This window comes from Ictalurus furcatus, chromosome 2, assembly GCF_023375685.1.
Source record: "Ictalurus furcatus strain D&B chromosome 2, Billie_1.0, whole genome shotgun sequence".
Lineage (NCBI taxonomy): Eukaryota > Metazoa > Chordata > Actinopteri > Siluriformes > Ictaluridae > Ictalurus > Ictalurus furcatus.
The window spans coordinates 16092107-16118349 of NC_071256.1; the positions used below are offsets into that span (position 1 = coordinate 16092107).

At 38.7% G+C, this 26243-nt stretch overlaps 1 protein-coding gene and 1 gene segment (V, D, J or C); both read left to right on the forward strand.

Annotated features, from left to right (window-relative positions):
- The first annotated feature begins 263 nt into the window (after nucleotides 1-263).
- Nucleotides 264-26243, forward strand: part of LOC128623409 (uncharacterized) — an 89389-nt gene continuing 63409 nt past the window's right edge. Inside the window, 4 exon segments of the mRNA XM_053650460.1 lie at nucleotides 264-318; nucleotides 435-494; nucleotides 497-790; nucleotides 2600-2905. Coding sequence (XP_053506435.1) covers nucleotides 279-318; nucleotides 435-494; nucleotides 497-790; nucleotides 2600-2905 — 700 coding nt within the window. The 5' untranslated portion in view covers nucleotides 264-278.
- Nucleotides 23060-23811, forward strand: LOC128623418 (Ig heavy chain V region 914-like). The segment is given in 2 exon segments: nucleotides 23060-23286; nucleotides 23393-23811. Coding segments are annotated over 2 exon segments (459 nt in total).

The window sequence follows — 26243 nt, forward strand, 5'->3', positions numbered from 1 at the left end:
GCTCAAGAGCAAACACTTATGGACAAATCCATAAAATGGAGTGACAAGAAATCAAATACAAAAGTCATAAGTACTGCAGTTTATGTTTACGTCCAGGCTTCACAGAATGTTGGCCCTGAACTTGATCCTCCTGCATCTCCGCCTGTGTCATGTCTGAATGTTCAAGGACACTACATGCCCTATTTAAATAGAGTGGAGTATATAAAGAATGTTTTTGGCTGTGATGGTTATTCATTTACTCTGTGATAACTACTCTGTGGAACAGAAATTGCTGAAGGATGATTTTACGATATTGTATTGTATTGGTGTTAATTTCATGTAAGTTTCTGATATCACGTTTATTGTTAAAAACCTCCAACATTTTCTCCTTGGTTATTTCAGATAATTATAATTATTTCTTTATTAATTAATTTTCTTTAATCTTTATCTGCTAGATTCTTATGGACAGTCCCTGACCTCCTCTGCTTCTGTGGTGAAGAGACCTGGAGAGTCAGCACTCTGTCCTGTACTGTCTCCGGATTCTCAATGGGCTACTACATGCACTGGATCCGTCAGAAACCAGGAAGAGGACTGGAGTGGATCGGATACATTGACACTGGCACTAGCACAACATTTGCTCAGTGTCTGCAGGGCCAGTTCTCCATCACTAAAGACACCAATAAAAACATGCTGTACCTAGAAGTGAAGAGTCTGAAAGCTGAAGACACGGCTGTTTATTACTGTGCACGAGACTCGCGTGGCCAAGCTTTTGATTCCTGGGGAAAGGGAACCACGCTGACTGTGACTTCAGGTAAGAAATGATTAGATTAGCCTCCTCCAACACAAAACAATAATAGAAGAAAAAATACCAACTTAAGCCTGATGTAATGTTTTATATTCTGCAACTAAAATGTTTAGAAAATGTTAAAAGAAAGCTGGGGTTCTGCGAGAGCATGTGAATGCCGCACTTCATTTAAAAGAGAAAAACACATCTGACTGCTGACAAAAATGCATGTCTATGTTTTTTAACGGCTTGTTCGTATAAACAAGAAAGAAACTCAGCACTGATCAAAAATATGCTTTTATGTTTTAAAACTTAATGAAAATGGCACCTGGTGGTTCTTTAACGCTGAGAAACGCGAACATCCAACTTTTGGGATATTATTTTTGTGGAGACATTGTCAGTAATATATCGATAGATCAGACAGACAGGTCTTTTTGAACGATGTCAGAGTGGATTTGTGTCACTGTGACTACGGTTTTGACTACTGGGGAAAGGGAACCACGGTCACCGTTACTTCTGGTAAGACTCACTCTTATTCGTGTCGTTAAAATAACAATCAACTTTTTTTTTTTTTTAAATCGCAAAGAAGAAAAACCCCAAAAGATTTAAGTGACTCTAGACTGGTGGTAATTATTGCGCTCTGAGGTTACAGCCTGTACTACTCTTTTGTAGAAAATAATGGGAAATAGCACTTCAAGTTTCCTTGAAACGTAAAAAAAACCTGTTAAATTCAAGGTTTTGGGTTTTCAGGGTCAGTTTGGTTAGTTCAAGTTCTTTAAATGATCTAGAATTCAAATTAAAAAGTACCGTTAGATTCAATATAATGTAGTGATGAGCTCGTATTCTGCTCACTTAGTAGCCTATAGTAGGAAAAACAAACAAACAAACCAACAAAATATAATAATAATAATAATAATAATAATAATAAATTGGCTGGATTTCTCTCTCTCTCTCTCTCTCTCTCTCTCTCTCTCTCTCTCTCTCTGTGTGTGTGTGTGTGTGTGTGTGTATATATATATATATATATATATATATATATATATATATATATATATATATATGTATTGCATAGAAATCAATCAATTTATTATTATTATTATTATTATCATTATTATTATTATTATTATTATTATTATTATTATTATATACGTATTTAAATACTGGTCGAATCTATTTTTTCGAGACTGAATTGTAGGCTATTTATTATAATATCGGGGTTTTACAAATGTGTTTATATAGGCCAATAAATATATATAGGCTATATAAAAACAATCAGGTTTAGTTAATTATTACTTTTGTTGAATTTTCTCATATTTGAAAATTCGGAACAATTTGTAGTTTAGGAGAACGGATGAAAGCGTAAGAAAAGGACGGGTTTAGTGCTCGCACCCGTTTTTCCTTCCACAACATCAATCGTCTGAAATGCAACGAAACTTCATTCAGTTGTAAAACTGCGTTCGATGTTTGCGCGAGAGGTGAGAACGAGTTTATAATTATATCGTTTATGCGTCCTATGTGTGTATGTATTACAGTATGCGTTTCTGAATGGATGGGTTTGTTTGTTTGAATGTATGGATGATTATTGCTTCTGAATGAATAATAAGTAATAATTTGTATTAATGGATTGTAGATTATTAATAATTTAATGTAGTATGCATTTCGTATTTAAACGGTGAGAAAAATAATGGTGAGGTACAATAACAATGTATTTATGTTATCTGATTAGAAAGAATAAATGGGTAGTAGAGAAAAACAATGTTGATTGCAAAAAATCAATTGCATTTTTGGCTTAAGGCGCAGATTAAATGTTGGTTTGTGCTCCGTAACTATGTGCAGCAGTGCAAAGCGCCCCGAAATCCCTGTTTCCCGTGTGGCAGTGCGGCTCGGCCTCAGACGGTTTAATCACTCTTGGCTGCATCACGCGCGATTTGGCCTCCGCCGACGGACTGAGCTTCATATGGAAGGATGCGACCGGGAGCGCGCTGACTGACGTCGTGCAATACCCGGCGGTGCAAGCGACCGGAGGGTACACCTCGGTGAGCCATGTGCGCGTCAAGGCTTCTGACTGGAACGGGAACAAGAAGTTCACATGCGAAGTCAAAAATGGCCTAGGATCTAAAGACGCGTCCTTGCAAAAGCCAGGTAGGCGAGAAACACCCTTTTGAAAACACCCTTTTGTGTGTCATTTCCAAATATTCAATCACTGGCCACTTTATCAGGTAACCTACACCTGCCCCATACAAACACTTTACTAAACTTTCCTTGTCAGTGGGGTGGTACCCTCAAGGGTACAGTTTTTTGTACCCTTGTCTGTACCTTTTATGTGCAGGGCAATAGCTAGAGTTCTGGCCCCCTGAAAAAAAATATTGATATGGGCCCCATCGACCTCCACCCATATTCCCACTCAGCAAAGATAAGTCCAAAGGACGTCTTCTGAACATCTTTGTTGCACGTTGAAATGAAGTCCACCAAGGTAGGAGCTAGAATCAAAGTTTTTCTTAAATCTTTTTATGACATCATCTGAACGTCCAATGTTGACATCCACAGGACCTCTGTACAAGGTTACAATTAAGTTCAAATGTAGTCATTGTGGATGTCTTATTACATCAACCACAGACTCATTTTCGACATTTGTACTTCTCTGGACCAAATAAACAGTATCAGGATGCATTCAATTAAAACTCACTTTTATTTCAACGTAATTACCATTTGTAGTTGCAAAGCAACTCTACAGACAGTGTGTGTGGGTCCAAAAATATTGAAAACAAAAGAAACTTAACTCAGGCTGCGGTGGATAACAATTAACAAACAAATAAACAACAATCCACCTAGCACATGCGCTATGACTGCATCACAGTTTTTATAGAAAAAAAGGTTCTTTAAATTTCATAACGTGTGTTTCTGAGTCCCTTCCTCACTGCTTAAGATGCTCTGAAGCATTTTGTTTGATCATTTCCTCAGTTGCATATTTGCCACCATTTCATTACTGCAGCTGCAAGAGTGGAAAAAGACAAAAAAAGTTAATGTGCAACGGAAACCTGCAGTCATACACCAAGTCCACATATTTGTAGGAAAAAATACCAAGGTACATCCCACTTTCCCAGCTTTTGCCTTATCAGCTGTACAGTAACCTAGCTGTGACATGCTGCTCGGACTTTGTTATCTGCTTTGTGACAAAAGAGTATAAATTAAAAAGAATTGATAACATGCAACTTTAATAATGTTGCCTACCTTTTTGCATATACCATTTACATTTACATTTATTCATTTAGCAGACACTTTATCCAAAGTGACTTAGAAATGAGGAATTACAAGCAAAATCCAGCAATGTACCAAAGGTGGCATCCAATATGTAGGAAAAAAAGGATACAGCTTAGATATGGAATTAATGAAGTAAAGCAAATTCAGGAACATAATATTAACTTAGTTGATCTTACCTTAGGTGTGTTCAACTAGCTCGATGAGTTCGCACTTTTGCTGTCATTGGATATACATTTTTTCCAATTCGATTTAAATGGGCTTGATTGGCATGAAAGTGCCAGACGTGTAGATCATGTCTATTTTGTGTCGGTTGATCAAGGCTCCTATCTGTATATCTGTATCTGGTTCAGTATCTGACTACAACCCCTCTTGGACGTAGATATGCAGTTCAATATTTGAACGCCTGGCTAGGACTTTTTTTTTGGATGTCTGTGGATGTGCAAGACCTGAACCTGATTTACATGTCATGCACACATACAGATTGTCCTGGACCGAGTGATGTGAAATAGACATGATCTACACGTCTAGCAGACGTCGCATGTTTGCTGGGTTATATATGGTATACGATATGGGCATAGAGGCCTACATCTACATAGTATTTTAAAAGTTTTATGTCATATCACTTTGACACAGTCTATTTACTTGTAACAGAACATGGTAATGTTGTTGTTAGCACTTTTATTTCAAAAGTTAAATGCTTATATAAATATTACATCAAAACAATGGCATCAAGCCATTAATAACTTATTATGAAACATTGTTTAAAGTCCTCAAGCAATTATTCAAGACTAATAAAATAATAGCAAAAGACAAAGTTTTTTTTTTAAAGTACCGATAATATAACAAAGTCTTTCCAGTCAGTCTGGTGTCCAACAGATTTCGAATTTGAAAATAATGCAGTCAAATGTAAAATAAAACCACTTAAATTACTCATTGTCTTCATTTTTGATGAAGATAATATGCTACTGCATAATATATTATTAAATAAAGCTAATAAATGTATCCATCCAGGAGAAGTGAGTTGTATTTGCATTTTCTTGACAGTGTTATCTTAAAACATATCACATCAGCAGCTGGCAGGGCTGTTATGCTTGTGATACACATCCATTTTCCCCCCGCATATTATACAAACCAACTCTATTTACATAACAGTGCAAAAAAATGGGGACCTTGACCGTGTAATTGTTCATTCAGTACACACCAGTAAAGTAATGGGGAAATGATGTAACAGTACTGGCAGGGGGGCAACTCTTACAGTTGTTTATATAATTATTAAACAAACAACAATATTGTTTTTTTTATACCAATGAAATGTTTTTACATGGTTAATAACATATCAAATAATAAAAATCTGTTTTTGAGTTTTTCAGTGTAACTAGTGTACTTCATGTGAGCTCTTTCTCTGCCAAAGCTAAACAAAGCCTGTTCCTTTTTTCCCTACCTGTGGCTTAGGACTTCTCGTATGCTTGTTGCTACAGTATGTTACCAAAATATATTCAAAAGTTTGCTGTGGCATCAACGATTAGAAGTGATAAATTAGATTTTACAGACTAGTAAACTATAATTTAAGTGTTTCTCAGCTTTAGTTCCAGATAACCAATGCTCTGCAAAGAGATTTTCCTACATCATTTGCTTACCCGTAATTAGCTTAATATGTACAGAACAGAAAGATGGGTGCTGTTGTAGGAAAATAATCAACAAGTTGGTGTAATGTGAATATACTAATTTACAATCACAATTAGCTAATTAGAGACTTCTTCCATAAATGTTAAATAAATGTCAACTTTACAATTTTGACTTTACAAGTTTTACAATTTCAAAATTATAAGATTTTGTTTGATATATAACACTTTTAAAATGTGTTTATTATTAGGCTTTAATTATGTGGAGCATCAACTATACAAGTACCTGCATTAATTGTTACTATAGAAACAATAACATATTGAGCGCATTAATACAAAATATAGATAATTTAACAACATTAATTAAGAATTTTACAGCACTCAGATATAAATTTAGATATTATGTGGTATTAAAAATTTGCACTTTTGTGGCCTTCATATACTGTGGCAACACAATCTATTTCTAAACTGCAATAACTGCTGTGCCTATTGCTGCTGCATCCGGATCTGTGTATTTGTTTTGCAGTTGAGACCGAGCTCCCTGCATCTCTGCTTCTAACAACTCCAACCCAAACAGAAATAGACAATGGAACAGCTACATCTGCTTAGCTACACAATTTTCACCTAAATCACACACATTTAAGTGGACTCATGAAAGCATGTCACTATTTTAGGTCACTATTTAATAGGTCACTATTTTAAGCTAGGATAAAGGTGCTTCCACTGCCATAAGTAGTAAATCAGCACCAGTGAATAGACGGGCTCATCTTCTCCAGTTAAGTGTGAATTCCAGCAGAAGTTATGGTATGTATTGTATTAATCTACTTCTTTCTTCATTCTTTTTTGCGACTTTTACCTACAAATTTGAAAGAAATGTCAGAATAACTGAATAACTAACTTGACTAGGCAGTCAATTTAGCTTAATTTAATTAAAACTTCCTTTAACTTGGTTTTAGGTTGATGGTATTCTTACACCTTAGAATGATGAACAGTTTATAAATTTCTGCATAAATATGACCTAAAACATCAAATTTTCACAAAAGTCCTAAACCTAGATGAAGAGAACCCAATTAAACAAATGATAGAAAATACAAAAATATTATATTTGGTCACATGAACTGCTTGCTTGAGGTCCTTCCACAGCATTTATATTGGATTAAAGTCAGGACACGCGCCGTTGCTTGTTTTGATTCTTTTCTTGTAAGCATTGGTTCATGTTTGAGGGTGTGTCTTAATTTACTCCAGGTGTCTGTATTTTAGTTTGAGTATGTTGATTATTTAAACCCCTCGTGTTGCTGTGCACTTCGCGCAGTATTATTCGTAGAAGGTTACGTTAGTATCTGAATACGCTACACATGCTAAGCAGTCTTGTTAAAGAGTCCTGTTCTGTTTCCTGCCTCGTATCCAGTGTTCATGTTTAAAGCCAGATTTGCCTAGACCGTGTTTCCTTGTTTATTGCTTGAAGTATTTGAATAAAGACTTTGAGCTGCATCTGCAACCTCCTGTTTCGTAACAGAATATTGCACCCATCATGCAGAAGCAGCAGGTCACCATGAACGCCACCGAAGCAGCTGAGTTTGAGGCGTGGCGTCGCTCGTTCTGGGAACAGAGCAAACTGCTCAACGAGGAAATTGCTAAGCTCCAACGCCTTCTAAAGCCGCTGCAGCTAGCCGGGCCATGTGCTACGTCTCAGCCCACACATGTTCCCCCGTCCCCGCCACCGGGGAGTTACACAACGGCATGCAGCCAACAGAGCTACCCGAACACCTGGGGCTTACCACTGCAGGGGAATTATGCACCGCTATACAGCCAGCACAGCTACCCGAATTCCTGGGGCTTCCCACTGCATGAGAATTACACAACGCCATGCAGCCAGCAGAACTACTCGAACTCCTGGGGCCTCCCACTGCAGGGGTATCACACCACGCTGCCCAGTCCAGAACCAAAGGCTGGCCTAGAACTTTTTTTGGCGGGGTAACCGCAACCTCAGAGCTCCAGCTTGAGACCTACCGGGAGGTCTCAGCTGTGGAGCTCCAGCCCGAGGTTAACATGGCAACCTCTGGGCCCCCGTCTGAGATCAACTTGGCGGCCTCACAGCTCCAGCTTGAGACCTACGAGGAGCCAATGTTGCAATGATCCCCAACAGACAGAAACAATGCAAGAGTAGGAAACTGAGCAGGTTTTGAACTTTACTGTGGTTTCAAGTTCATAGGCGAAAAAGACTGCCCCAAGGTTTACTTGTTCATGCTATCAGAGAGCTATCAGAGAGCTCAGTGACCATGGCTTGTTTGTAAAAGACTTCTACCCCAAGGAGGTGGCTGTATATTATTATATTACACTAAGTTTATACATCGCTATCTCACACTATATCGTAAATATGGATTGTGTGAAATAATGCCATATCTGTACCTGGACTAGTTTTAAGTTAAGACGAACAGAGACGAGGCTGCTGAGCGGATACTTCGCAAGCGGCTAATGCTAGGGAGGCCCTTATATAACCTCAGGTGTTTGCAGGTGTTCGTGATTAGAACTCTGGCGAACTCGAGCGCGGGTATGACTGGGAAGTGTAGTCCTCCTCTGCCACGTCCCTGGGCGGCACTACACTTTGTGAGCTGCCGCGCCGATTTCGCCGTGTTGTAACACACACACACACACAGACTACTGAACCACTAACATAAGATTAGTTTGTGTTCTGGTTCAGCTCTAGAATTATTATTATGTTGTTCTTAATAATTATTCATGCAAAAAACTAAGAGGAGAACAATATCAAACAGACAAACTGTGATAACTGTGATAAATACTATGCTTCATACTAATCACATAGTTATTTGTCATTAGTTGTTACACTGAGTTCTGTTTTTGAAAACTCCCACAAACAACATATATATGTAATGAGTAAAAAAAAACGGGGAAAAATTGGAACAAAAAACAAAAACAAACAAACAAACAAAAAAAATTAACGAGTTGTTCTTTAACCAGGCCTGGCTAGTACCATCTAAGAAATTAGTTTGCTCTGTAGATTAGATTTATTATGATCAGTTATGCAGAAGAAATAAACACTGGTTTAACTTTTAACTCTGATGATGAAGTTGTTGGCTTTGCTGCAGCTTTGGAGACAGAAAATTAAGAGAAAGGATGTTGCAAATTTTCAAGAACAAAAAATAAGCAAGTATTTATTTTTAGTTCTATTCCAGTGTTGGATTATTGAAAGGATCAAACATAATTGGCCAGTAAATTTGCTTATATTCACTCACCAATAAGGCAGTGTCACGTTGTGCTCAATGTATGATTTTCTCTCTTGTCTTAGGTGTTCAACTTATGACCTGATTGTCACAATGCACTTTTCTGAAAAAAAAATTATTAAATATAGCTTTCACATATAGTAGTGCCATCTTCTCTGATTTGTGGCAGGAATGTTTGAAACAGAGTTCCTTCTGGAATATGAGATGTACTCATATTTCTTTGAGGACTTCATCATCATCATCATCATCATCATCATCATAATCAATATAATGTTTATAGTACAACAATATAACAGTTTTAGTGTTCCTTACCAAAGTGTTGTGCCAGTATCTTAATACACTTCAAAATTTTAAGTAAAACATTCAAATTTTAAGGAAGTTCTATTAAGCACTAAATATATATGCCATGTTCTTGAATTGTTTTTATCTTACTGTTTATAGCTCAGCGTGTGACTGAGCCCAGCATCACCATGAGCACCAGTACAATGGACGACGTTAATCTGCTTTGTTGGTTGGATGGTTTTTCTCCGAAAAAAATAAGTGTTGAGTGGTACAAGGGTAATACGTTGCTCACAGAGAAAGCAACCATGAAGATATTTGAAAGTCTCAACAATGGAGAAAGGACGTTTGATGCACTGAGCCAACTCAGCATTAATGCACAGCAATGGAATGAAGGCACAGAGTTCACCTGTAAAGCCACACACAACTCCAAGATCTTCAGTCAAACATGGAGCAAGTGCAAAGGTCAGTTCCACAGAAAAACACTGCAAAATAAAAATCTTCCATGATGTCTAACTGTAAGCGAACAATCTCTTACATATTGCAGCTGAACCAACATCCAAACCACTGATACGTCTGGAGAAACCTGCTCTCATGTCAGTATTGACAGATTCAGAAGTAACAGCTTCCTGTGTTGTTGAAACTGTGCACAATACCAGAGTGTCATGGTTTGTAGATGGAAGGGAAAAAACAGACAGAGCCACCTTGAAGACACTGGACGGGAGAACTGTTAGCAACCTGACTATCTCTACAGACGAATGGAAAAACTGGCAGACAATAAAATGCACCGCTGCACATCTATGTTTTGGCACAGTAGAGAAGACAATTGATATTCTAGGTATGTTCTGTATATAATTTTTAATTATACCATTAGGGGCAACTTAAAAAACACAGTTTACAACTTATTGCTATTTGTGGAAATCAGTCACATGATCAAATATTTTCTACTATATACAGCATGTAGATAGATAGATAGACAGACAGATAGATAGATAGATAGATAGATAGATAGATAGAGAGATAGATAGATAGATAGATAGATGTGTTGCTCCAGTTTGCCCCACATATATTACTTATTTCAACAGTGATTATAGACACAGCATTTAGATGCATGGGGGATCCTAAATGCCATGTGTGCACACATTAGGTTCCATGTTGGAAAAGTAACTTTAAAATATTTCACTTTAGTGAAACATTTTAACACATAAGACTTTACCTTATGTTCCTCAGAACCTGTGCAGACAACTCCTAAAGTGGTGATCAGGTGGAATCTGGCAGACATACTGAAGGGAGGCAGTGCAGTACTGGAGTGTGCTGCAAGAGATCTGCCCCCTGGTGAGCTCTCGGTCATCTTACAGGCCAATGGAATAAGGGTCCTTGAACCTCAGTATGTGGATCTGCCCAAAGGAGTGGACACTCTGACTGTACGCTTCACTGTTCCCACAACACACAGAAACAAAAAACAACGGTTCACCTGTCAGATTCAGCAAAGCCGTTCCAAACAGTGGACGTCCAATTTTATAGAAAACCTTTTTGGTAAGGAACATTTCGATCTCAATCTCTAGATCATCTGAATACTGGCAATATTTACAGGTCAAAATAAAACTGAAGTGGGGGAAAAGGAACACTGGCAGAAATGCCAGCACAGTCAGCATGGGGTGTGAATTCTGGCTCTCAAATTTCATCAATTGGCACATCACTCGAGTTCATACTGTAACTGGTCTCAACCTGAAATGTACATGGGAATGTTTTTTTTAAGTCCTCGCTTATGCAGTTATTAGTGTTGTTGTTATTTGTCCATGATATTTCTTTTAAATACAATTGGTTATAGTTTAAAATATAGGGATCCTGATACCTCTATTCTAGAGCTGTAGAGCTATCTCGCTGCAACATTTTGACACTGTGATGTGATGTAAAATGCCTGCTTTCTGTAAATATGACACAGGAAAGGTTATTTTATTCCCTTCACATGAGGGGAAATACATTTTTGCTATGAAATGTCAAGTCAAGAGATGACCTGGATCAGCCATAACAACACAAAATAAGGTGGTTTAAATCTACATAGCCAGAAATGAAATCTTTACATTTCATGCTCCTCTCTAGGTGACCCTTCAGTGGAACTTCTAGTTATTTCCAGTGTGGATAAATCTGCATCGGCGACACAAAAACTTCTTTGCGCTGCAACTGGACTTAACCCAAAGATAACGTGGCTCCCTGAATCTGTGGTAAATGATCTCAATGCTCTCAGTACAGTAACAGTGGATTCAGATGGACGTTTGAAAGTGTCCAGTGAGATTTCAGTTCCACAGCAACAGTGGAATAATAGAGTTACGTTTACCTGCCGAGTCAGCGATCAGGATCCTCTGAAACCTGTTGAGAAGAGCACCAGTATTTGTGCAGGTATTCTAATAACAGCCTAAATATCAGAAAAGTTCATGATCTTTATACAAAAAATACAAATCTTACATGTATGTATGTGTCTGTACATCTCTACACTAATGTTATTTCTTTATCTCCAGTGACTCCAGATTTTGCTCAGAAGGCACAGGTTTACCTGTTGGCTCCCTCCATCAGTGACATGAGAGCAAATGATCATGTCTCTGTCACCTGTCTGCTATTGGGCCACAGGCTCAATGACTTCTCGATTGTTTGGAAAATAGGAAAGGACATCACCTCTCAGGGTGTGACCACACAACCTCTCAGAGTCCACAGCAATGGAACAGAGAGTGTCCGAAGTGTTCTAAAGGTTCCAGCTGCAAAGTGGAACGCATACACAACTGTTTCCTGTGAAGTGACACATCTCTGCTCCACCAAGAAAATGGAGCACACCATCTCTAAAACCAGAGGCAAGTTCTCACATAAACACTGATCTCTAAGACCCATATTTATTCTTTTGTAAAAAATAATAAATAAATAAAGTTTTTATTTTTATGAATATTAATAGTCATAAATATGATTTTAGTCCATGTCACATTGCATTAATTTATTATTTGCACACACACCATCAGCCAAGATAATAATAATCGACGAGGTGATGCAGTTACTGCCCTGAAGTTGATTTTTTTCCTATAACAGCATGTCTCACAGTGTTTTTACTTCTTATATCACAGCATAATTCTATGCAATATTGTGGAATGCCTGCAAAACAAGTTAGTCAAACACAGCTATAAACAGTCATATTCTCACTTCCTTTTGGAGATAAGAAGACAAAAATGCTGTGAAACACAATGTCCATCCTTCAACTTAAAGCAGCAGCTTTACCTCTGACTGTTACAAAGCACTGACACTGGAGACTCCTTCCATAAATGTGAAATAAATGTCTCCTTAGAGAAGCCTTGACCATACCAATGATTAAGAATTTTTCTTATTATATTCTTTATTATTAGATAAGTCCCTTTGAATTAGCTGTTACTTTAGAAATTATCACGTTTTAGAACGAGCACATTAATATACACCTGCGACCTGAACATCTGACCAGTCAAAATGAAGAATTCAGTGGCATAACTGTTATTTAAGATACACTATTTATTGCTAATTAATAAGTTTGAAAGAACTACTGCAATTCTGAGTTGATATTAGCTCTTTTTTAAAATTATTTGTAGCCTCAGACCGCAAAAGTCCCACCGTCCGAATTCTCAGTCCCAGTGATAACGATCTGTCAGGAGTTCGCAACACATATCTTCTCTGCTTGGTCGACGGCTTCCGTCCTGCTGATATCTCTGTGCACTGGGAGCTGAATGGCAGTCGGCTGGATGCATCTCAGTTCATCAACAGTCCAGTCGGCATTCGCTCTGCGTGGAGTGATTATTCCATGCACAGCGCACTGATATTACCAGCATCAAAAAGGGAGGACGGCACTTTTTCCTGTGTGGTCAGCCATGAGTCATCTGAAAAGCCAATCAGGAACTCGATTAACAACGTATACGGTCAGTAACATGTCACATCCTGTCTCTGGTAGAGCAGCTTGTTTAATTTATTTATAATTTATATCAAGTTTCTTAATCTGAATTACACATGATCATGACTTTACTGATGTTCCGGTGTGTTTTACTCTTCTTACACCAAGTAATTTGTCAATGATTGCAATTTTTATTAATTAAAAAATGAAACTTCATTATTTCAAGCCTTAGATCCTGTTATAAAAGCACCGAGATCTTTTTTTTTTTTTTTTTTTAAATAAAGAGCTAGTTGCAGAAAGCTTTACCATGTTAATGGTTACACATTTTTCACAAAGTTCATAATAAAGATTTTTATAGTATAGTATTAACATAATGTTATCTTTTCTATAGTAACAACTAATATAAACTTTTCATTTTATTTGCAGCCGGATCTACTCTTAGAGTAGCTCTGTTATACAGTAAAAAAACAAACATACCACAACAACAAAAACATTCTGACCAATCAGATTTAAGAATTCAACAGCTGTGTTATGTACTACATTTAATTATTATACTATATTTGCTATATTATGCCTTTATTATTTGCTATATTATGCCTTTACGCCTTTATTTATTAAAGCCATATTATGGCTTCAATGCATCATGTATATTTGGTAGAAATTAATCAGAGGATATTTTGATATTATTTTGATTCCAAACCTGATTTATGATCCCATGATCAAATACTTAAACCTTTTATACTATAAGCAATATCTGACTGTTGCTTTCACTAAAATCTATCTTTTTTTTCCACACTTCATCCTGGTTCATCATCCAGCCTCTGTGAATGAAAATGCTCCCTCTGTGGAGCTGCTGCAGGGTCAAAATAAACTGGTGTGTCTGGTGTACGATTATAGCCCTTCAGCCATTAACATCACCTGGCTCCTAAATAGTGTGAGCGTACAGCATGACGACAGCACCAACAGCTCTGCCAAAAGGCCTGATGGGAAATTCAGCATTAAAAGCCATCTGAAAGTCCAGGCCTCTGAATGGGCACCTGGTGACACTTACACATGCCATGTCGAGCACATCACTGGCATCGTCACTCGTGACATCTCCAAAAAAGGTGACTTTTTTTTTCTCCCTAGAATCTTATAGTCCTGGGATCTATCCTGTATCATGTACAGTTCTGTTGAATAATGCTAGCAATGCTAGCTTTAGTGTTTAATTCTGATTTCTACAATAGACAAAAGTTAAAATTACTCAACAACTACTGACCAATCAGAATCAGTATAAATACTTTTAGTTCATCTGAGAATAAAAAAAAAAAAACCTCTTCCCTTGATTTCTTGAAGTAGGAGTATGAAGCAGATCTGTACTTCTAGGTTCTCTTTAGGTTCAAATACGGTGACAAAATAACTTAAAATCCTTTCTTCTTACAGAATTTACTGAAGAGACGATATACTTTGATGAAAACAAGTATGAGCAGCTGTTGACGGCACCTTCTAGAGTTTAGATTAAGGATTCTAATAATGCTTTATTCCTGTATCTGTTTGAATGAAACATTTTAATGACTAGTTTTAAGTTAGATGCAAGTGAGTAACAAGTTGAATAAATAAAGAAAAAAATAAATGTACTTGATGCTGAATATTAGGGTTTCTATCAGCGGTTGTTTCATTTTTTGAGACTTTTATTCAAATGAAGGGTATATATTCAAAACCATTCCTTAATTTCAATTACATTTGTATTAGTAATGTTATTTTATATGGAAGAATTTTGCGGACAATATTAAAAACCAATTGCAAATTGTATTTGCAATTGCATTTCCTATTTGTGGATGCATAAATTGTGACATGCAATTGCTAATTGTGTATTACATTTTCATTTTCATTTACATGAACATACATTGTCTGCCAAATTTCAAATGGAAATGCAAAGTCCATTTGCTATTGCATTTCCTGTGTGTTACGCATTATGACCCTGTCATATTGAAATAGCAATAGTAATTACCCTGTTTGCTATTTCACTTCCTCAGTTTTGTGTATGGAGCCTGCCAAAATTCAAATGGAATTGAAAATCCAATTGAATTTCCTATGCCTTGCACAGAAACCTGTCAATCAGTGTTGGGGGTGGGAGTATACTATGGGCAGGGGTGCAGTATTTGCTGAGGGGCATGCAAGATCAGTGTTGGTGACCCCATTTTCTTTTCTGAACTTTGGACTGATGAATAGAATAGAATAGAATAGAATAGAGTAATGTGTGATTATATACTGTGTGCTATGTATATGCAATACAATGTACACTAAACACAATTCGCAATATTTAAATAATACAGTGCAATTTGATAAAGGTCAGAAAAAAGAATACCCTTGACATTCTGTTCCCCCACATCTGAAATAATGGCTACTACACCCCTGCTCGATAATATATTCTGTACTGTACAAACTATAAAGTGGCAAGACAAAGTATGTGAACCCTTTGGAATTAGTTGGTTTCCTGCATTAATTTGTAATAAAATGTTATCTGATCTTCATCAAAGTCACAAGTATGGACAAACACAATGTGCTTCAGCTAACAACACAAACAATTACAATCTTTCATTATTGAACACATCCCATTAAACATTCACAGTGCTGTGGAAAAAGTAAGTGAACTTTGTAAGTGACTACCTTGTTGTTGTTACATGGATGATCCACAATTGTTTTTATGTTTTGTGATGGTTGTTCATGAGTCCCTTGTTTGCCCTGAGCAGTTAAACTGCCCACGGTTCTTCAGAAAAATCCTCCAGGTCCTGTGCATTCTTTGGTTTTCCAGCATCTTCTGCATATTTGACCCCTTTCCACCATCGGCTATATGATTTTCAGATCTATCTTTTCACACTGGGGACAATTGATGGACCCGTACACAACTATTACAAAGAGTGAAAATATTCACTGATGTCCAAGAAGACAACATGATGCATCAAGAGTTGGGGGGTGCAAACTTTTCACTTACATTTCCCACAGCACTGTGAATGTTTAATGGGATGTGTTCAAGAAAGACAAGAAAGATTATACTTGTTTGTGCTGTTATCTTAAGCACATTGTGTTTGTCTATACTTGTGATGAAATGAAATTCAATTTTGTGACCAATTAATGAAGAAAACCAATTAATTCCAAATGGTTCACATACTTTTTCTTGCCATTGTACATTCTATCCCCTAACGCTAACACTCACAGGAAGCATCTTTACATTTAAAAATCCTTCATTTAGTATGTTTTTAAGCATTTTGTTTTATGAGGATGCTTTAGTGTTTGTTTATAGCATAATTATATGTGTATAATATAGAATAGGCCTAGTGAATAGTTTTCATAAACTACCTTGCATATATGAAAGAGTGGGTAAACTACCAAAAATATATTTTTAAAAGTGCTTAAAACTATTAAAAACTAAAAGCGATGGTAGATCAGGTCTTTAAGACACATTTTTTATGAAAAAATATTTCATCATTTTATCTGCACCATTATTTTCAATAGAAACAGAAGCAGAACAAATGCTTAAATGTTCCAAATGATTAGTTCTAAGCAACTTCTCAAACTGAAGCAAGTCAATGACTTAGCCTCTGGAATTATTAAATTATTATGTCTTGCATGCTGCAAGACATAACATGCTTGTCTGCATTAATACAGGATGAGGTGAAAAAAGCCCAATAACTTGGTTATGTAATGTAAGTCGAACACCCATTCACAAACATACTGCTACTGTCATGGAAAATCACCTTAGCCAAAATAAAAGTCCAGTCCAGGGGTTTAAGTTGCCAAAATTCAGGCTTTTTGTCACGTATCGTGACGTAACAGAGATAAGGTAGGATGCAATCGCAGTATGAACGATTTTATTTAAGAGAGAGACAGGCAGACAAATCCAAAACGTGATCCACAAACGTAATCCAGTAACATGCAAAGTTCAGGCGATCAGCAAACAGGCATAAAGGGGCGAGGCAGGAATCAAGGTCGCGGTCACGGAAATACAGGGTCGAGAAACAAAACAAGAAACATGAACTATAGTGCGTGACTGGTAGCGGAGAAACCAGCGTGAACTAAACTAACCTAAACATGAACCATGAAACATGACATGAACTATGACTATGGTTATCTACCGTAAGGACTCTAAACTAAGATACTATAACTCAATATTCCGCCCTGTGTGCTGGGAGGCGCGCGGTATTTTTACATACATACTCAGCGTCGTAATAGCTGACGGCTGAGGGCAATTCAGACACACGTGAAACAATAGCCAATGACAGAACGGGGAGGAGACATAACAGAAACATAAACAAATGCGCGTGTCGAAATGTCACGATTGTCCACAAGGGAAAAGCAGGTGCTCGCGCACCTGCTCGTGCACGCGTGCTCACATGCTCCACAGCGCGCTGCTTAAATGGGAACTCGTGACAGAACCCCCCCGCCCCCCCCCCCCCCCCAAGGGCACCCCTCCCGGAGTGCCATGAAACATCCATCTCCATTGGTGGCCCCGGCCCCCTGGGCAGAATGTCCCAAGCAGAGCCTGCAGACCGCATGGCGTTCTTGGCGAAACAAAAAAGCAGAGCGACGTACACAGCAGAGCAGGGAAGCAGAGCGACGTCCTCGGCGGAGCAGGGAAGAAGAGCGACGTCCTCGGCGGAGCAGGGAAGCAGAGCGACGTCCTCGGCTGAACAGGTAGGCAGAGCGACAACCACAGCCGGGCAGACAGGCTGAGCGAAGTCCTCGGTGGAGCATGAAGGCAGAGCGACATCCTCGGCAGAGCAGGAAAGCAGAGCGACGTCCTCGGCTGAACAGGGAAACAGAGCGACGACCACCGCCGGGCAGACAGGCTGAGCGAAGTCCTCGGCGGAGCATGAAGGCAGAGCGACGACCACAGCTGGGCAGGCAGGCTGAGCGACGTCCTCAGCAGAGCATGAAGGCAGAGCGATGACCACAGCTGGGCAGACAGGCTGAGCGACGTCCTCGGCGGAGCAGGAATGCACAGCGACGTCCTCGGCTGAACAGGGAATCAGAGCACTGTACTCAGGAGTGCAGGAAAGCGAAGCGAAGTCCCCTGTAAGGCCAGGGAGAGGAGCGTGGGTCTCCGTGAGGCCAGGGAGAGGAGTGTGGGTCTCCGTGAGGCCAGGGAGACGAGCGTGGGTCTCCATGAGGCCAGGGAGATGAGCGTGGGTCTCCTCGAAGCAGGAGGGGGGAACGATGTTCGCCATGGAGCAGGAAGGCTGAGCGACGACCTCAGCTGAGCAGGGAGGCTGAGCGACGTCCACAGCCGAGCAGGGAGGCTGAGCGACGTCCACAGCCGAGCAGGGAGGCTGAGGCTCTGAGGTCACCAGGTGAACCTTGGGCTTGGGCGGATCTTGGGTGGCCGTGTCGGTAGACTCGGGCGTGAACAGAACTTGGCTGTGCGTGTCAGCAGACTCGGGCGTGAGCAGAACTTGGCTGTGCGTGTCGGCAGACTCGGGCGTGAGCAGAACTTGGCTGTGCGTGTCGGCAGACTCGGGCGTGAGCAGAACTTGGCTGTGCGTGTCGGCAGACTCGGGCGTGGACTGAACTTGGGCGACCGGGTCGGTAGACTCGGGCGTGGGCTGCACTTGGTCAGCAGGTTTGGACATGAGCATGACTTGGTCAAGTGGGTCAGCAGGCTTGGACGTGAACGGAACTTGGTCAGCAAGTTTGGACTTGAACGGAACTTGGTCAGCAGGCTTGGACTTGAGCATGACTTGGTCAGCAGGCTTGGACATGAGCATGACTTGGTCAGCAGGCTTGGACATGAGCATGACTTGGTCAACTGGGTCAGCAGGCTTGGACGTGAACAGAACTTGGTTAACAGGCTTGGGTGTGTGCCGAGCTTGGTTGTCCGTGTTAACATCAACTTGGTGGCTCATCCGCTCATAATGCATGGGGAATGGAAGATCAGCACTGATCGCCACATTAACTCCCTTGAACAGCTCATCCAAGTTGTACCTCTGCCCTGGTTCTCCAAACTCCCTCAGAAACAGGTCTGAAAACTGCCTACTGTCCTCCAGTACCCGGGGTCTCATGGCTGCTACTCGCTGTACCCACTTGTGAGCTGGGCCAAAAAATCGGGACATCATGAACTTAATCCATTGTCTCTCCCTTGGCTTCGGGTCAAACAGGCTTGAGAAGTAACTCTGGCAGTCTATCATAAAATAGTCCGGATAACCAAAGAAGCCATCATACCGATCGGGAAGGTCCATGAAAGTCCATTGTGAAAAACTGCACAGAATCCAAGGCGGGGATGATTGGCGTGGACCTCCGGGTTCTGCGTCCTCTTCGTTCTCATGCTGCATCCATGATGGGCGGAATATTCTGTCACGTATCGTGACGTAACGGAGATGAGGTAGGATGCAATCGCAGTATGAACGGTTTTATTTAAGAGAGAGACAGGCAGACAAATCCAAAACGTGATCCACAAACGTAATCCAGTAACATGCAAAGTTCAGGCGATCGGCAAACAGGCATAAAGGGGCGAGGCAGGAATCAAGGTCGCGGTCACGGAAATACAGGGTCGAGAAACAAAACAAGAAACATGAACTGTAGCGCGGGACTGGTAGCGGAGAAACCAGCATGAACTAAACTAACTACCCTAAACATGAACCATGAAACATGACATGAACTATGACTATGGATATCTACCGTAATGACTAAACTAAGATACTATAAGTCAATATTCCGCCCTGTGTGCTGGGAGGCGCGCGGTATTTATACAAACATACTCAGCGTCGTAATAGCTGACGGCTGAGGGCAATTCAGACACACGTGAAACAATAGCCAATGACAGAACGGGGAGGAGACATAACAGAAACATAAACAAATGCACCTGTCGAAATGTCACGATTGTCCACAAGGGAAAAGCAGGTTCTCGCGCACCTGCTCGTGCACGCGCGCTCACATGCTCCACAGCGCGCTGCTTAAAGGGGAACTCGTGACACTTTTATTGAAGAATCATAAAAGCTGCGGTATCTGCATGTCATCTGATGAGTACAATCAATGTTCATGCTTTTATACAATACTAAAAAAATGATCTCATTAGGCTGGGCTTTCCCATGTTTTCTTTTGATCCCATTTCTTTGATCACATTTCTGATGACTCACCACAATTACGTTTCTTTCTTCATATCTTATTTATAAAGGGGGTGCAAGTTCAGTCAGCATATTTTTTAGAAGTTTTTATTTTACTGATCTAGGTCTTGGATTTCAACAATACATCTTAAGAAATCCCTAACAACAAACTGTCTTTAAAGATACAGACTTAAAAAGACATAGTACAACCTCAGTGTCTTTATGCAGGTGCAGAGGGTAACTTTTGTAAGAAATAACAGCAAGCCTTGAAGAAAAAGATACTTTTGTAACTGAAGAATGCTCTGAAGAATGGGCGCTCTGAAGAATGGGCGCTCAGTGATCTCACTGACTTTAGCTTATTTGATTAACACATTCTCTCTTATGATCTCATATAGCCCTATTGGTTACACATAAGATCTTACTTTTGATTGCTTGACCTTAACATACTAATTTATTCAATAATTTCTTTAATAAATACCATTAACATACTGATTTGTTTAATGATTTTTTAAAAATATATACCATTTGCTTTAAAAATATACCATACGACTTTTTTTCCCCCTCCATCTCCCTCTCTCCTTCTGTTGAGCCACACATGATTGTATGGAGATGCCAGTGATCCTGACCCTTTCTGCTCTCCGGACCTGCTTGATCCATCCTAATGCCCTACCTCTCTCACTAGATCAACAAACAGACTTCATGTAAAAACCATAATAAATGTTCTTTTACTTTCACACTTTCCGTTGTTACCCAGATGAGGATGGGTTCCCTTCTGAGTCTGGATCCTCTCAAGGTTTCTTCCTCATATCATCTTAGGGAGTTTTTCTTTGCCACCATTGCCACCAGCTTGCTCAATAGTGATAAATTCACACACTTAAATCTGTATCCTGTGTTTATAGGTTTCTGTAAATAAAATTGAATTGAATTGAATTTTTTTTTGAGTGAGGGAGATACTCAGAAATTAACTGATGTTAACATTAATCCCTTTGCCCTCTCAGGCAACATTAAATGTTGATCATCTTCAAGACATACAGTGATAAAAATGATAGGTCAAGCTTACCAACCTCTGTTTATCCACTTGGACATTGCTGTCCTCATTTTAATGCATTGTTTTTCATTTTCCCCTTGTTTTTCTGTTCTGCGCCCCAGAATGCTTCCCTCCTCTATCTATTTTGGTCATGTGACATTATTTATAACGTTTTAAGAAAGAAGATTTTCAAAGAATTATTTTGGCACAATGGTGAAACCCCCCGACCCCCCCGTGCTGCGCCACTCAGACAAACTCCAGACAAATACTTGTTTTTACATATTATCTTTGGCCTTGAGTAGCAAAATATAAGTAAATAAATGCAATGTTATACATTTTACCTTAAGTCTGGCTTTATTTAGCGTTTTTTTTTTTTTTTTAATTTATTAGGGATTATCTGTGGCCTGTATTCTCAGAAAAAAAGGAACTGAATTGTACTTTCTTGTCTTTGGAGTGGTTCCATTAACTGTGCATATTTAGTATATATCTTTCAGCTGAAAATATCAAAATAGTGTACTTTTAGAAAAAAATATTTAATGTAGGTTACATAGCTGGATCTTAAGAACCAGTGATATAGCTTTAAAACTTTACTAAAAAAAGCAAATGACACAAAACATGTACCCTTTATGGTATCACCCCAGTCCCAAGGAAAATGACTTTTTGAGAGTATACATAATTTCAGTAAAACATTTTACAGTATACTGCTTCAGAAACACCTGAATCAGAAAGACAGATGGAAAATTAGTTGTACATGAGAATTCAAGTAAACACATGTGAGATCAGGTGAATAATATGATCACGTGAAAAACGAACATGATCCAGGAAAAAAAAAAAAGATTCATTTGAAAGAAATCACATTAAAAAAATAAAAACACGCTCCATGTGAAAAAAAATAGAATGAAAATGAATGAATTGTTAGATAAGTAAGGGTTCTTCATAAAATGGTTCAATTTAGAACCCTTTCTGATATTGAAACACCCTGTCGTCGGGTCCTACATAGAACCTTATCCACTCATTGATATAATCAGTGATTATCAGTGATCAGAAAACTTCATGTTCTTCTGGGTGTTACAGTGATACACAGTGATGTACTAAAAGGACATGATATCTAATGAATAAAGAGCAGTTATGGACTTGACAGCATGAAACACAGCTGGAGTTTTAAGGTAAGCTTTTTCTCTTCATGGCTATTTCTCTGTGAATCGTTTTTAAGTCTCTAGTGGGCGTGCCATGCAAATAATATACTGTGTTTGAACCATTTATGCTGATATACGTTCATCTCAACAACATACCAGCAGTTTGTTTTCATTAACAGCAACAGTAAACATTTTAATTATTTGAGATGGGACTAGGAAGTGTTTTGAGTTACTTTGCTCTAGCAATGTTCATTCAAGGATAGTATTATCATTTATTTCATATTTAAAATATTAAATCTTTTTGCTTCTTTTCTTCTTTCTTTTTATTGCAGCACCAATCTTTGTGTATTCTTGTATTTCAGATTCCTGCAGTCAGACACTGATTGAGTCTGATTCAGTGATCATCAAACCTGATCAGTCTCATAAACTGAACTGCACAGCCTCTGGATTTGACTTTAGTAGTTACTGGATGGCTTGAATCAGACAGGCACCTCGAAAAGGGCTGGAATATGTTGCACTTATAAGATATGACAGTGGTAGCACATATTACTCCAGTGCAGTTAATGGCCGCTTCACAATTCATTATGCTTAAATAAGCAAGTTTCTTAGATTTTTAATAAAATTTCCTATAAGACAAGTGTGTGTTGATTTGGGCATCTAGTGCCCATGTGGAATGAGGTTTAGATTCGTTTACGGAACTAAATTTAACTTACATATCCAGTCTTTAATATACAAATCAACTGAATCACCAAAGAACAATTTTCCATTGTGATTATTAAAACCTGTAGAAGACAGAAACCAGCAGGCTGTTTTGAATGAACCAGCATAACAATATGCAAATGCATATGCAAAACTTCCCCACGTACAACTGCATATAGAGAAAAATCAGCCTCGGTCACTGTGAGCTCTGTAGAATTTAACACTGCTTTTAGTTCAACGATGTTCCTTCCATTTTTGCTGCTGCTGGCAGCTTCATCCTGTGGGTTTCACTTCAATAATTAACTCAGAGCTACTAGCAAATTATTTCAGTTATAATCTACTGTACATACACTTGTGACTGAAATTGTGACATCTCTTTTTTTCAGATGTGGAATGTGCAGTAGAACTCACTCAGGTCACCTCAGTGATGTTAAAGCCAGGAGATTCTTTAACCCTCAGCTGTAAAGTATCCGGCTACTCTGTTACTGATAACAGCTATGCCACAGCTTGGATTCGACAACCTGCAGGAAAAACTCTGGAATGGATAAACCACATTTGGGGTGGTGGAGATACTTATCATAAAGATTCTCTAAAAAGCAAGTTCAGTATTTCTAAAGACGGCTCCAGCAGCACGGTGACTCTGAGAGGACAGAATCTGCAGACAGAAGACACAGCTGTGTATTACTGCGCCCGCCGCCCACACACTGATGCTTCTACTTGGGTGTCAATACAAAAACATGTGCGTGATCCTCACACACTGAGCTCATATTTTCATCATCAGTGTATTAGATCTAAGGAACATTGAGACTAATACTGAACTCTATAAATTTCCTCTATGCTAAGAAGAACATCTGGAATAAGCAACATTTCCTGAAATCTCACCTCTGTAAAATAAGGAGACTGATGGGAGTTTCTGAATTTTAGCAAGTTTCACCATATCAGCAATTACACACATTTTTAAAAATCTGTTTATGTGGATCGTCCACCATGCAATGCATATGTAAGTTGTTATTATGGAATGATAAAGTATTATAATAAGCTAATTAATATAAACCTGTGGTGTGCCTTTCTAAAATTGTCAGACCTGCTGTTATAGAAAATTAATCAACACCTTCTGACTAATCAGACTGAAGAATTCAGCAACACTGTGATATACGTGTATTTAATCGCTTTACATAAACTTTTAGAAAGCTTCCTTATTTTGGCTTTAAATGACATTAGGGAAGCACACTTCACAGAGAGTGAAGAACAAACTACATCATAAAGACAGGGTTATAAATTACTTAATTTCCCACTGATACTGTATCTGAGTGCTTTCTCTCTTTAAAACCGTGGTGATACAAATACTCCAATTTGGCATACTTACTTAATTTGTATTGCTGCTCCATGTGAGAAGTTTTTATTGACAGCAAGAACATTTGAATCTTTTTCTTTAAAATGACTAATTCTAGTTCTGGATATTTTGAAAAGAGGACTTTTGTGCCTGTAGATGGCAGTCTGTGCAAACTCAACCATCTCTGTCTGTTGCTGTCCGCACATTTAGACAATCTCTCTCTTCACATTCTGCTATGACTGCATCCAACATCATGACTCTCAGATTAAACCGAATTATGTACTCAGCAAAAAAAGAAGAAAAAAAGAAGAAGAAGAAAAAAAGAAATGTCCCTTTTTCAGGAGACTGTATTTTAAAGATAATTTTGTAAAATCCAAATAAGCTTTACAGATCTTCATTCTTTTTCAATGAACCATAAACAATTATTGCACATGCACCTGTGTAACAGTTTTTAAACGGTCATGAAACCTGCCTCTTTCAGCTCAAGTCTACCTCTCAATGTTTCTGAAAAATGGTGCTTAAATGGGTGTGGATGGCTGTGCAAAGAAGGGAGGGGGAGTGGGCGTGGCAGGGAAAAGCAGGACAGAAAGAGGGGGGCGAGCCTTCAGAACACTCAAAAAAAAGATGGATAGTGAAAGATTGCAGATGAGGCTGCAGATTCTCGTCTCCTGAATATCCAGGTCTAAATGGAGACACAATAGAGAGCAGTGCAGTTCCTCTGCCCTATCTATTTGAACCATTAGCCAATGGCATGACTATGGAGGAAAACATAAAATAAAACTGGAGGCAGCACGGATGGGAAAAGTGTCTGAATGGTAGATAGCTGATAGGCTTGAGTTTTTCACGAATAAAAAGGCAAAGGTTCTCCCCTTCAACACAGACTCACGTTGTATAGTTTTGCACACAATGGCCCGTGGAGCATTAATATATATATATATATATATATATATATATATATATATATATATATATATATATATATATATATATATATGTAACCCACATTGAATTATCACCAATAAATAATTCATAAAATGCATAAATAAGCTAATCTGTTAAAACACATACATGTAAGAAACAACTGAGAATGGTTAAAAACAGTTTGACAGTGATTTAATGTAAACAAATAGAACCCATTTTTGAAGCAGCACTGAGCAGAGAGCAGAGACTAGAAGCAGACAGACTAACAAGCTAAAAAGTTAAAAGCTGTTGTGAAGAGTTGATTTAGAAGCTCAAAAACAATACTTACCTGCTTGGGAATTTATGAAGCTTAAATACAAGAAAACCACAACGTTTTTAGTCAGGTTTTTTTTTTTTTCTTTTTTTTTTGTTGTTGTTGTTGTTTATGTTCCTGTTTGAAATTGGACTTTGGTCTGCCGCATGTGGGGACTACACACACACACACACACAGACATGGGATACAAGATGGCAAGCCAAACCCATGGACAAAGTTTCTAGAGACAGCTCGCTTCTTCATGAAGGAGGGGATCTGCTATGTACAATGGGACGCCGGTAAACTCGCTGCCAGAGCGGTAGTAGTGTTGGGACAAATTTTTTCCCTTGGAACTGAACTGAACCTTATTCATCTTAATTGAATTTGAAGGTATAAGTGAAACTGAACTTGAACTGGATCTGAAGTGTTATGTCACATTGTATGCTGTTCATCATTGTGAATATTATGATTCAAGGTTTAACAGTGTTTTACGTGAATCGACTTTGATTTGGAAACGACACAATTGTTTTCTCACCTGTAAAGAAAGGGGAAAAAAAGAGTTAACTCAAGGGATAAAAAAAAGAGAAAATAGGCACAGCCTATTAACCTAAAATAAAATACTTAGACCAGTCTAATCTAATAAAATAAGCTAGGTAAACCAAATTATTTGTGACCTAGGTGAAGGAAAGGG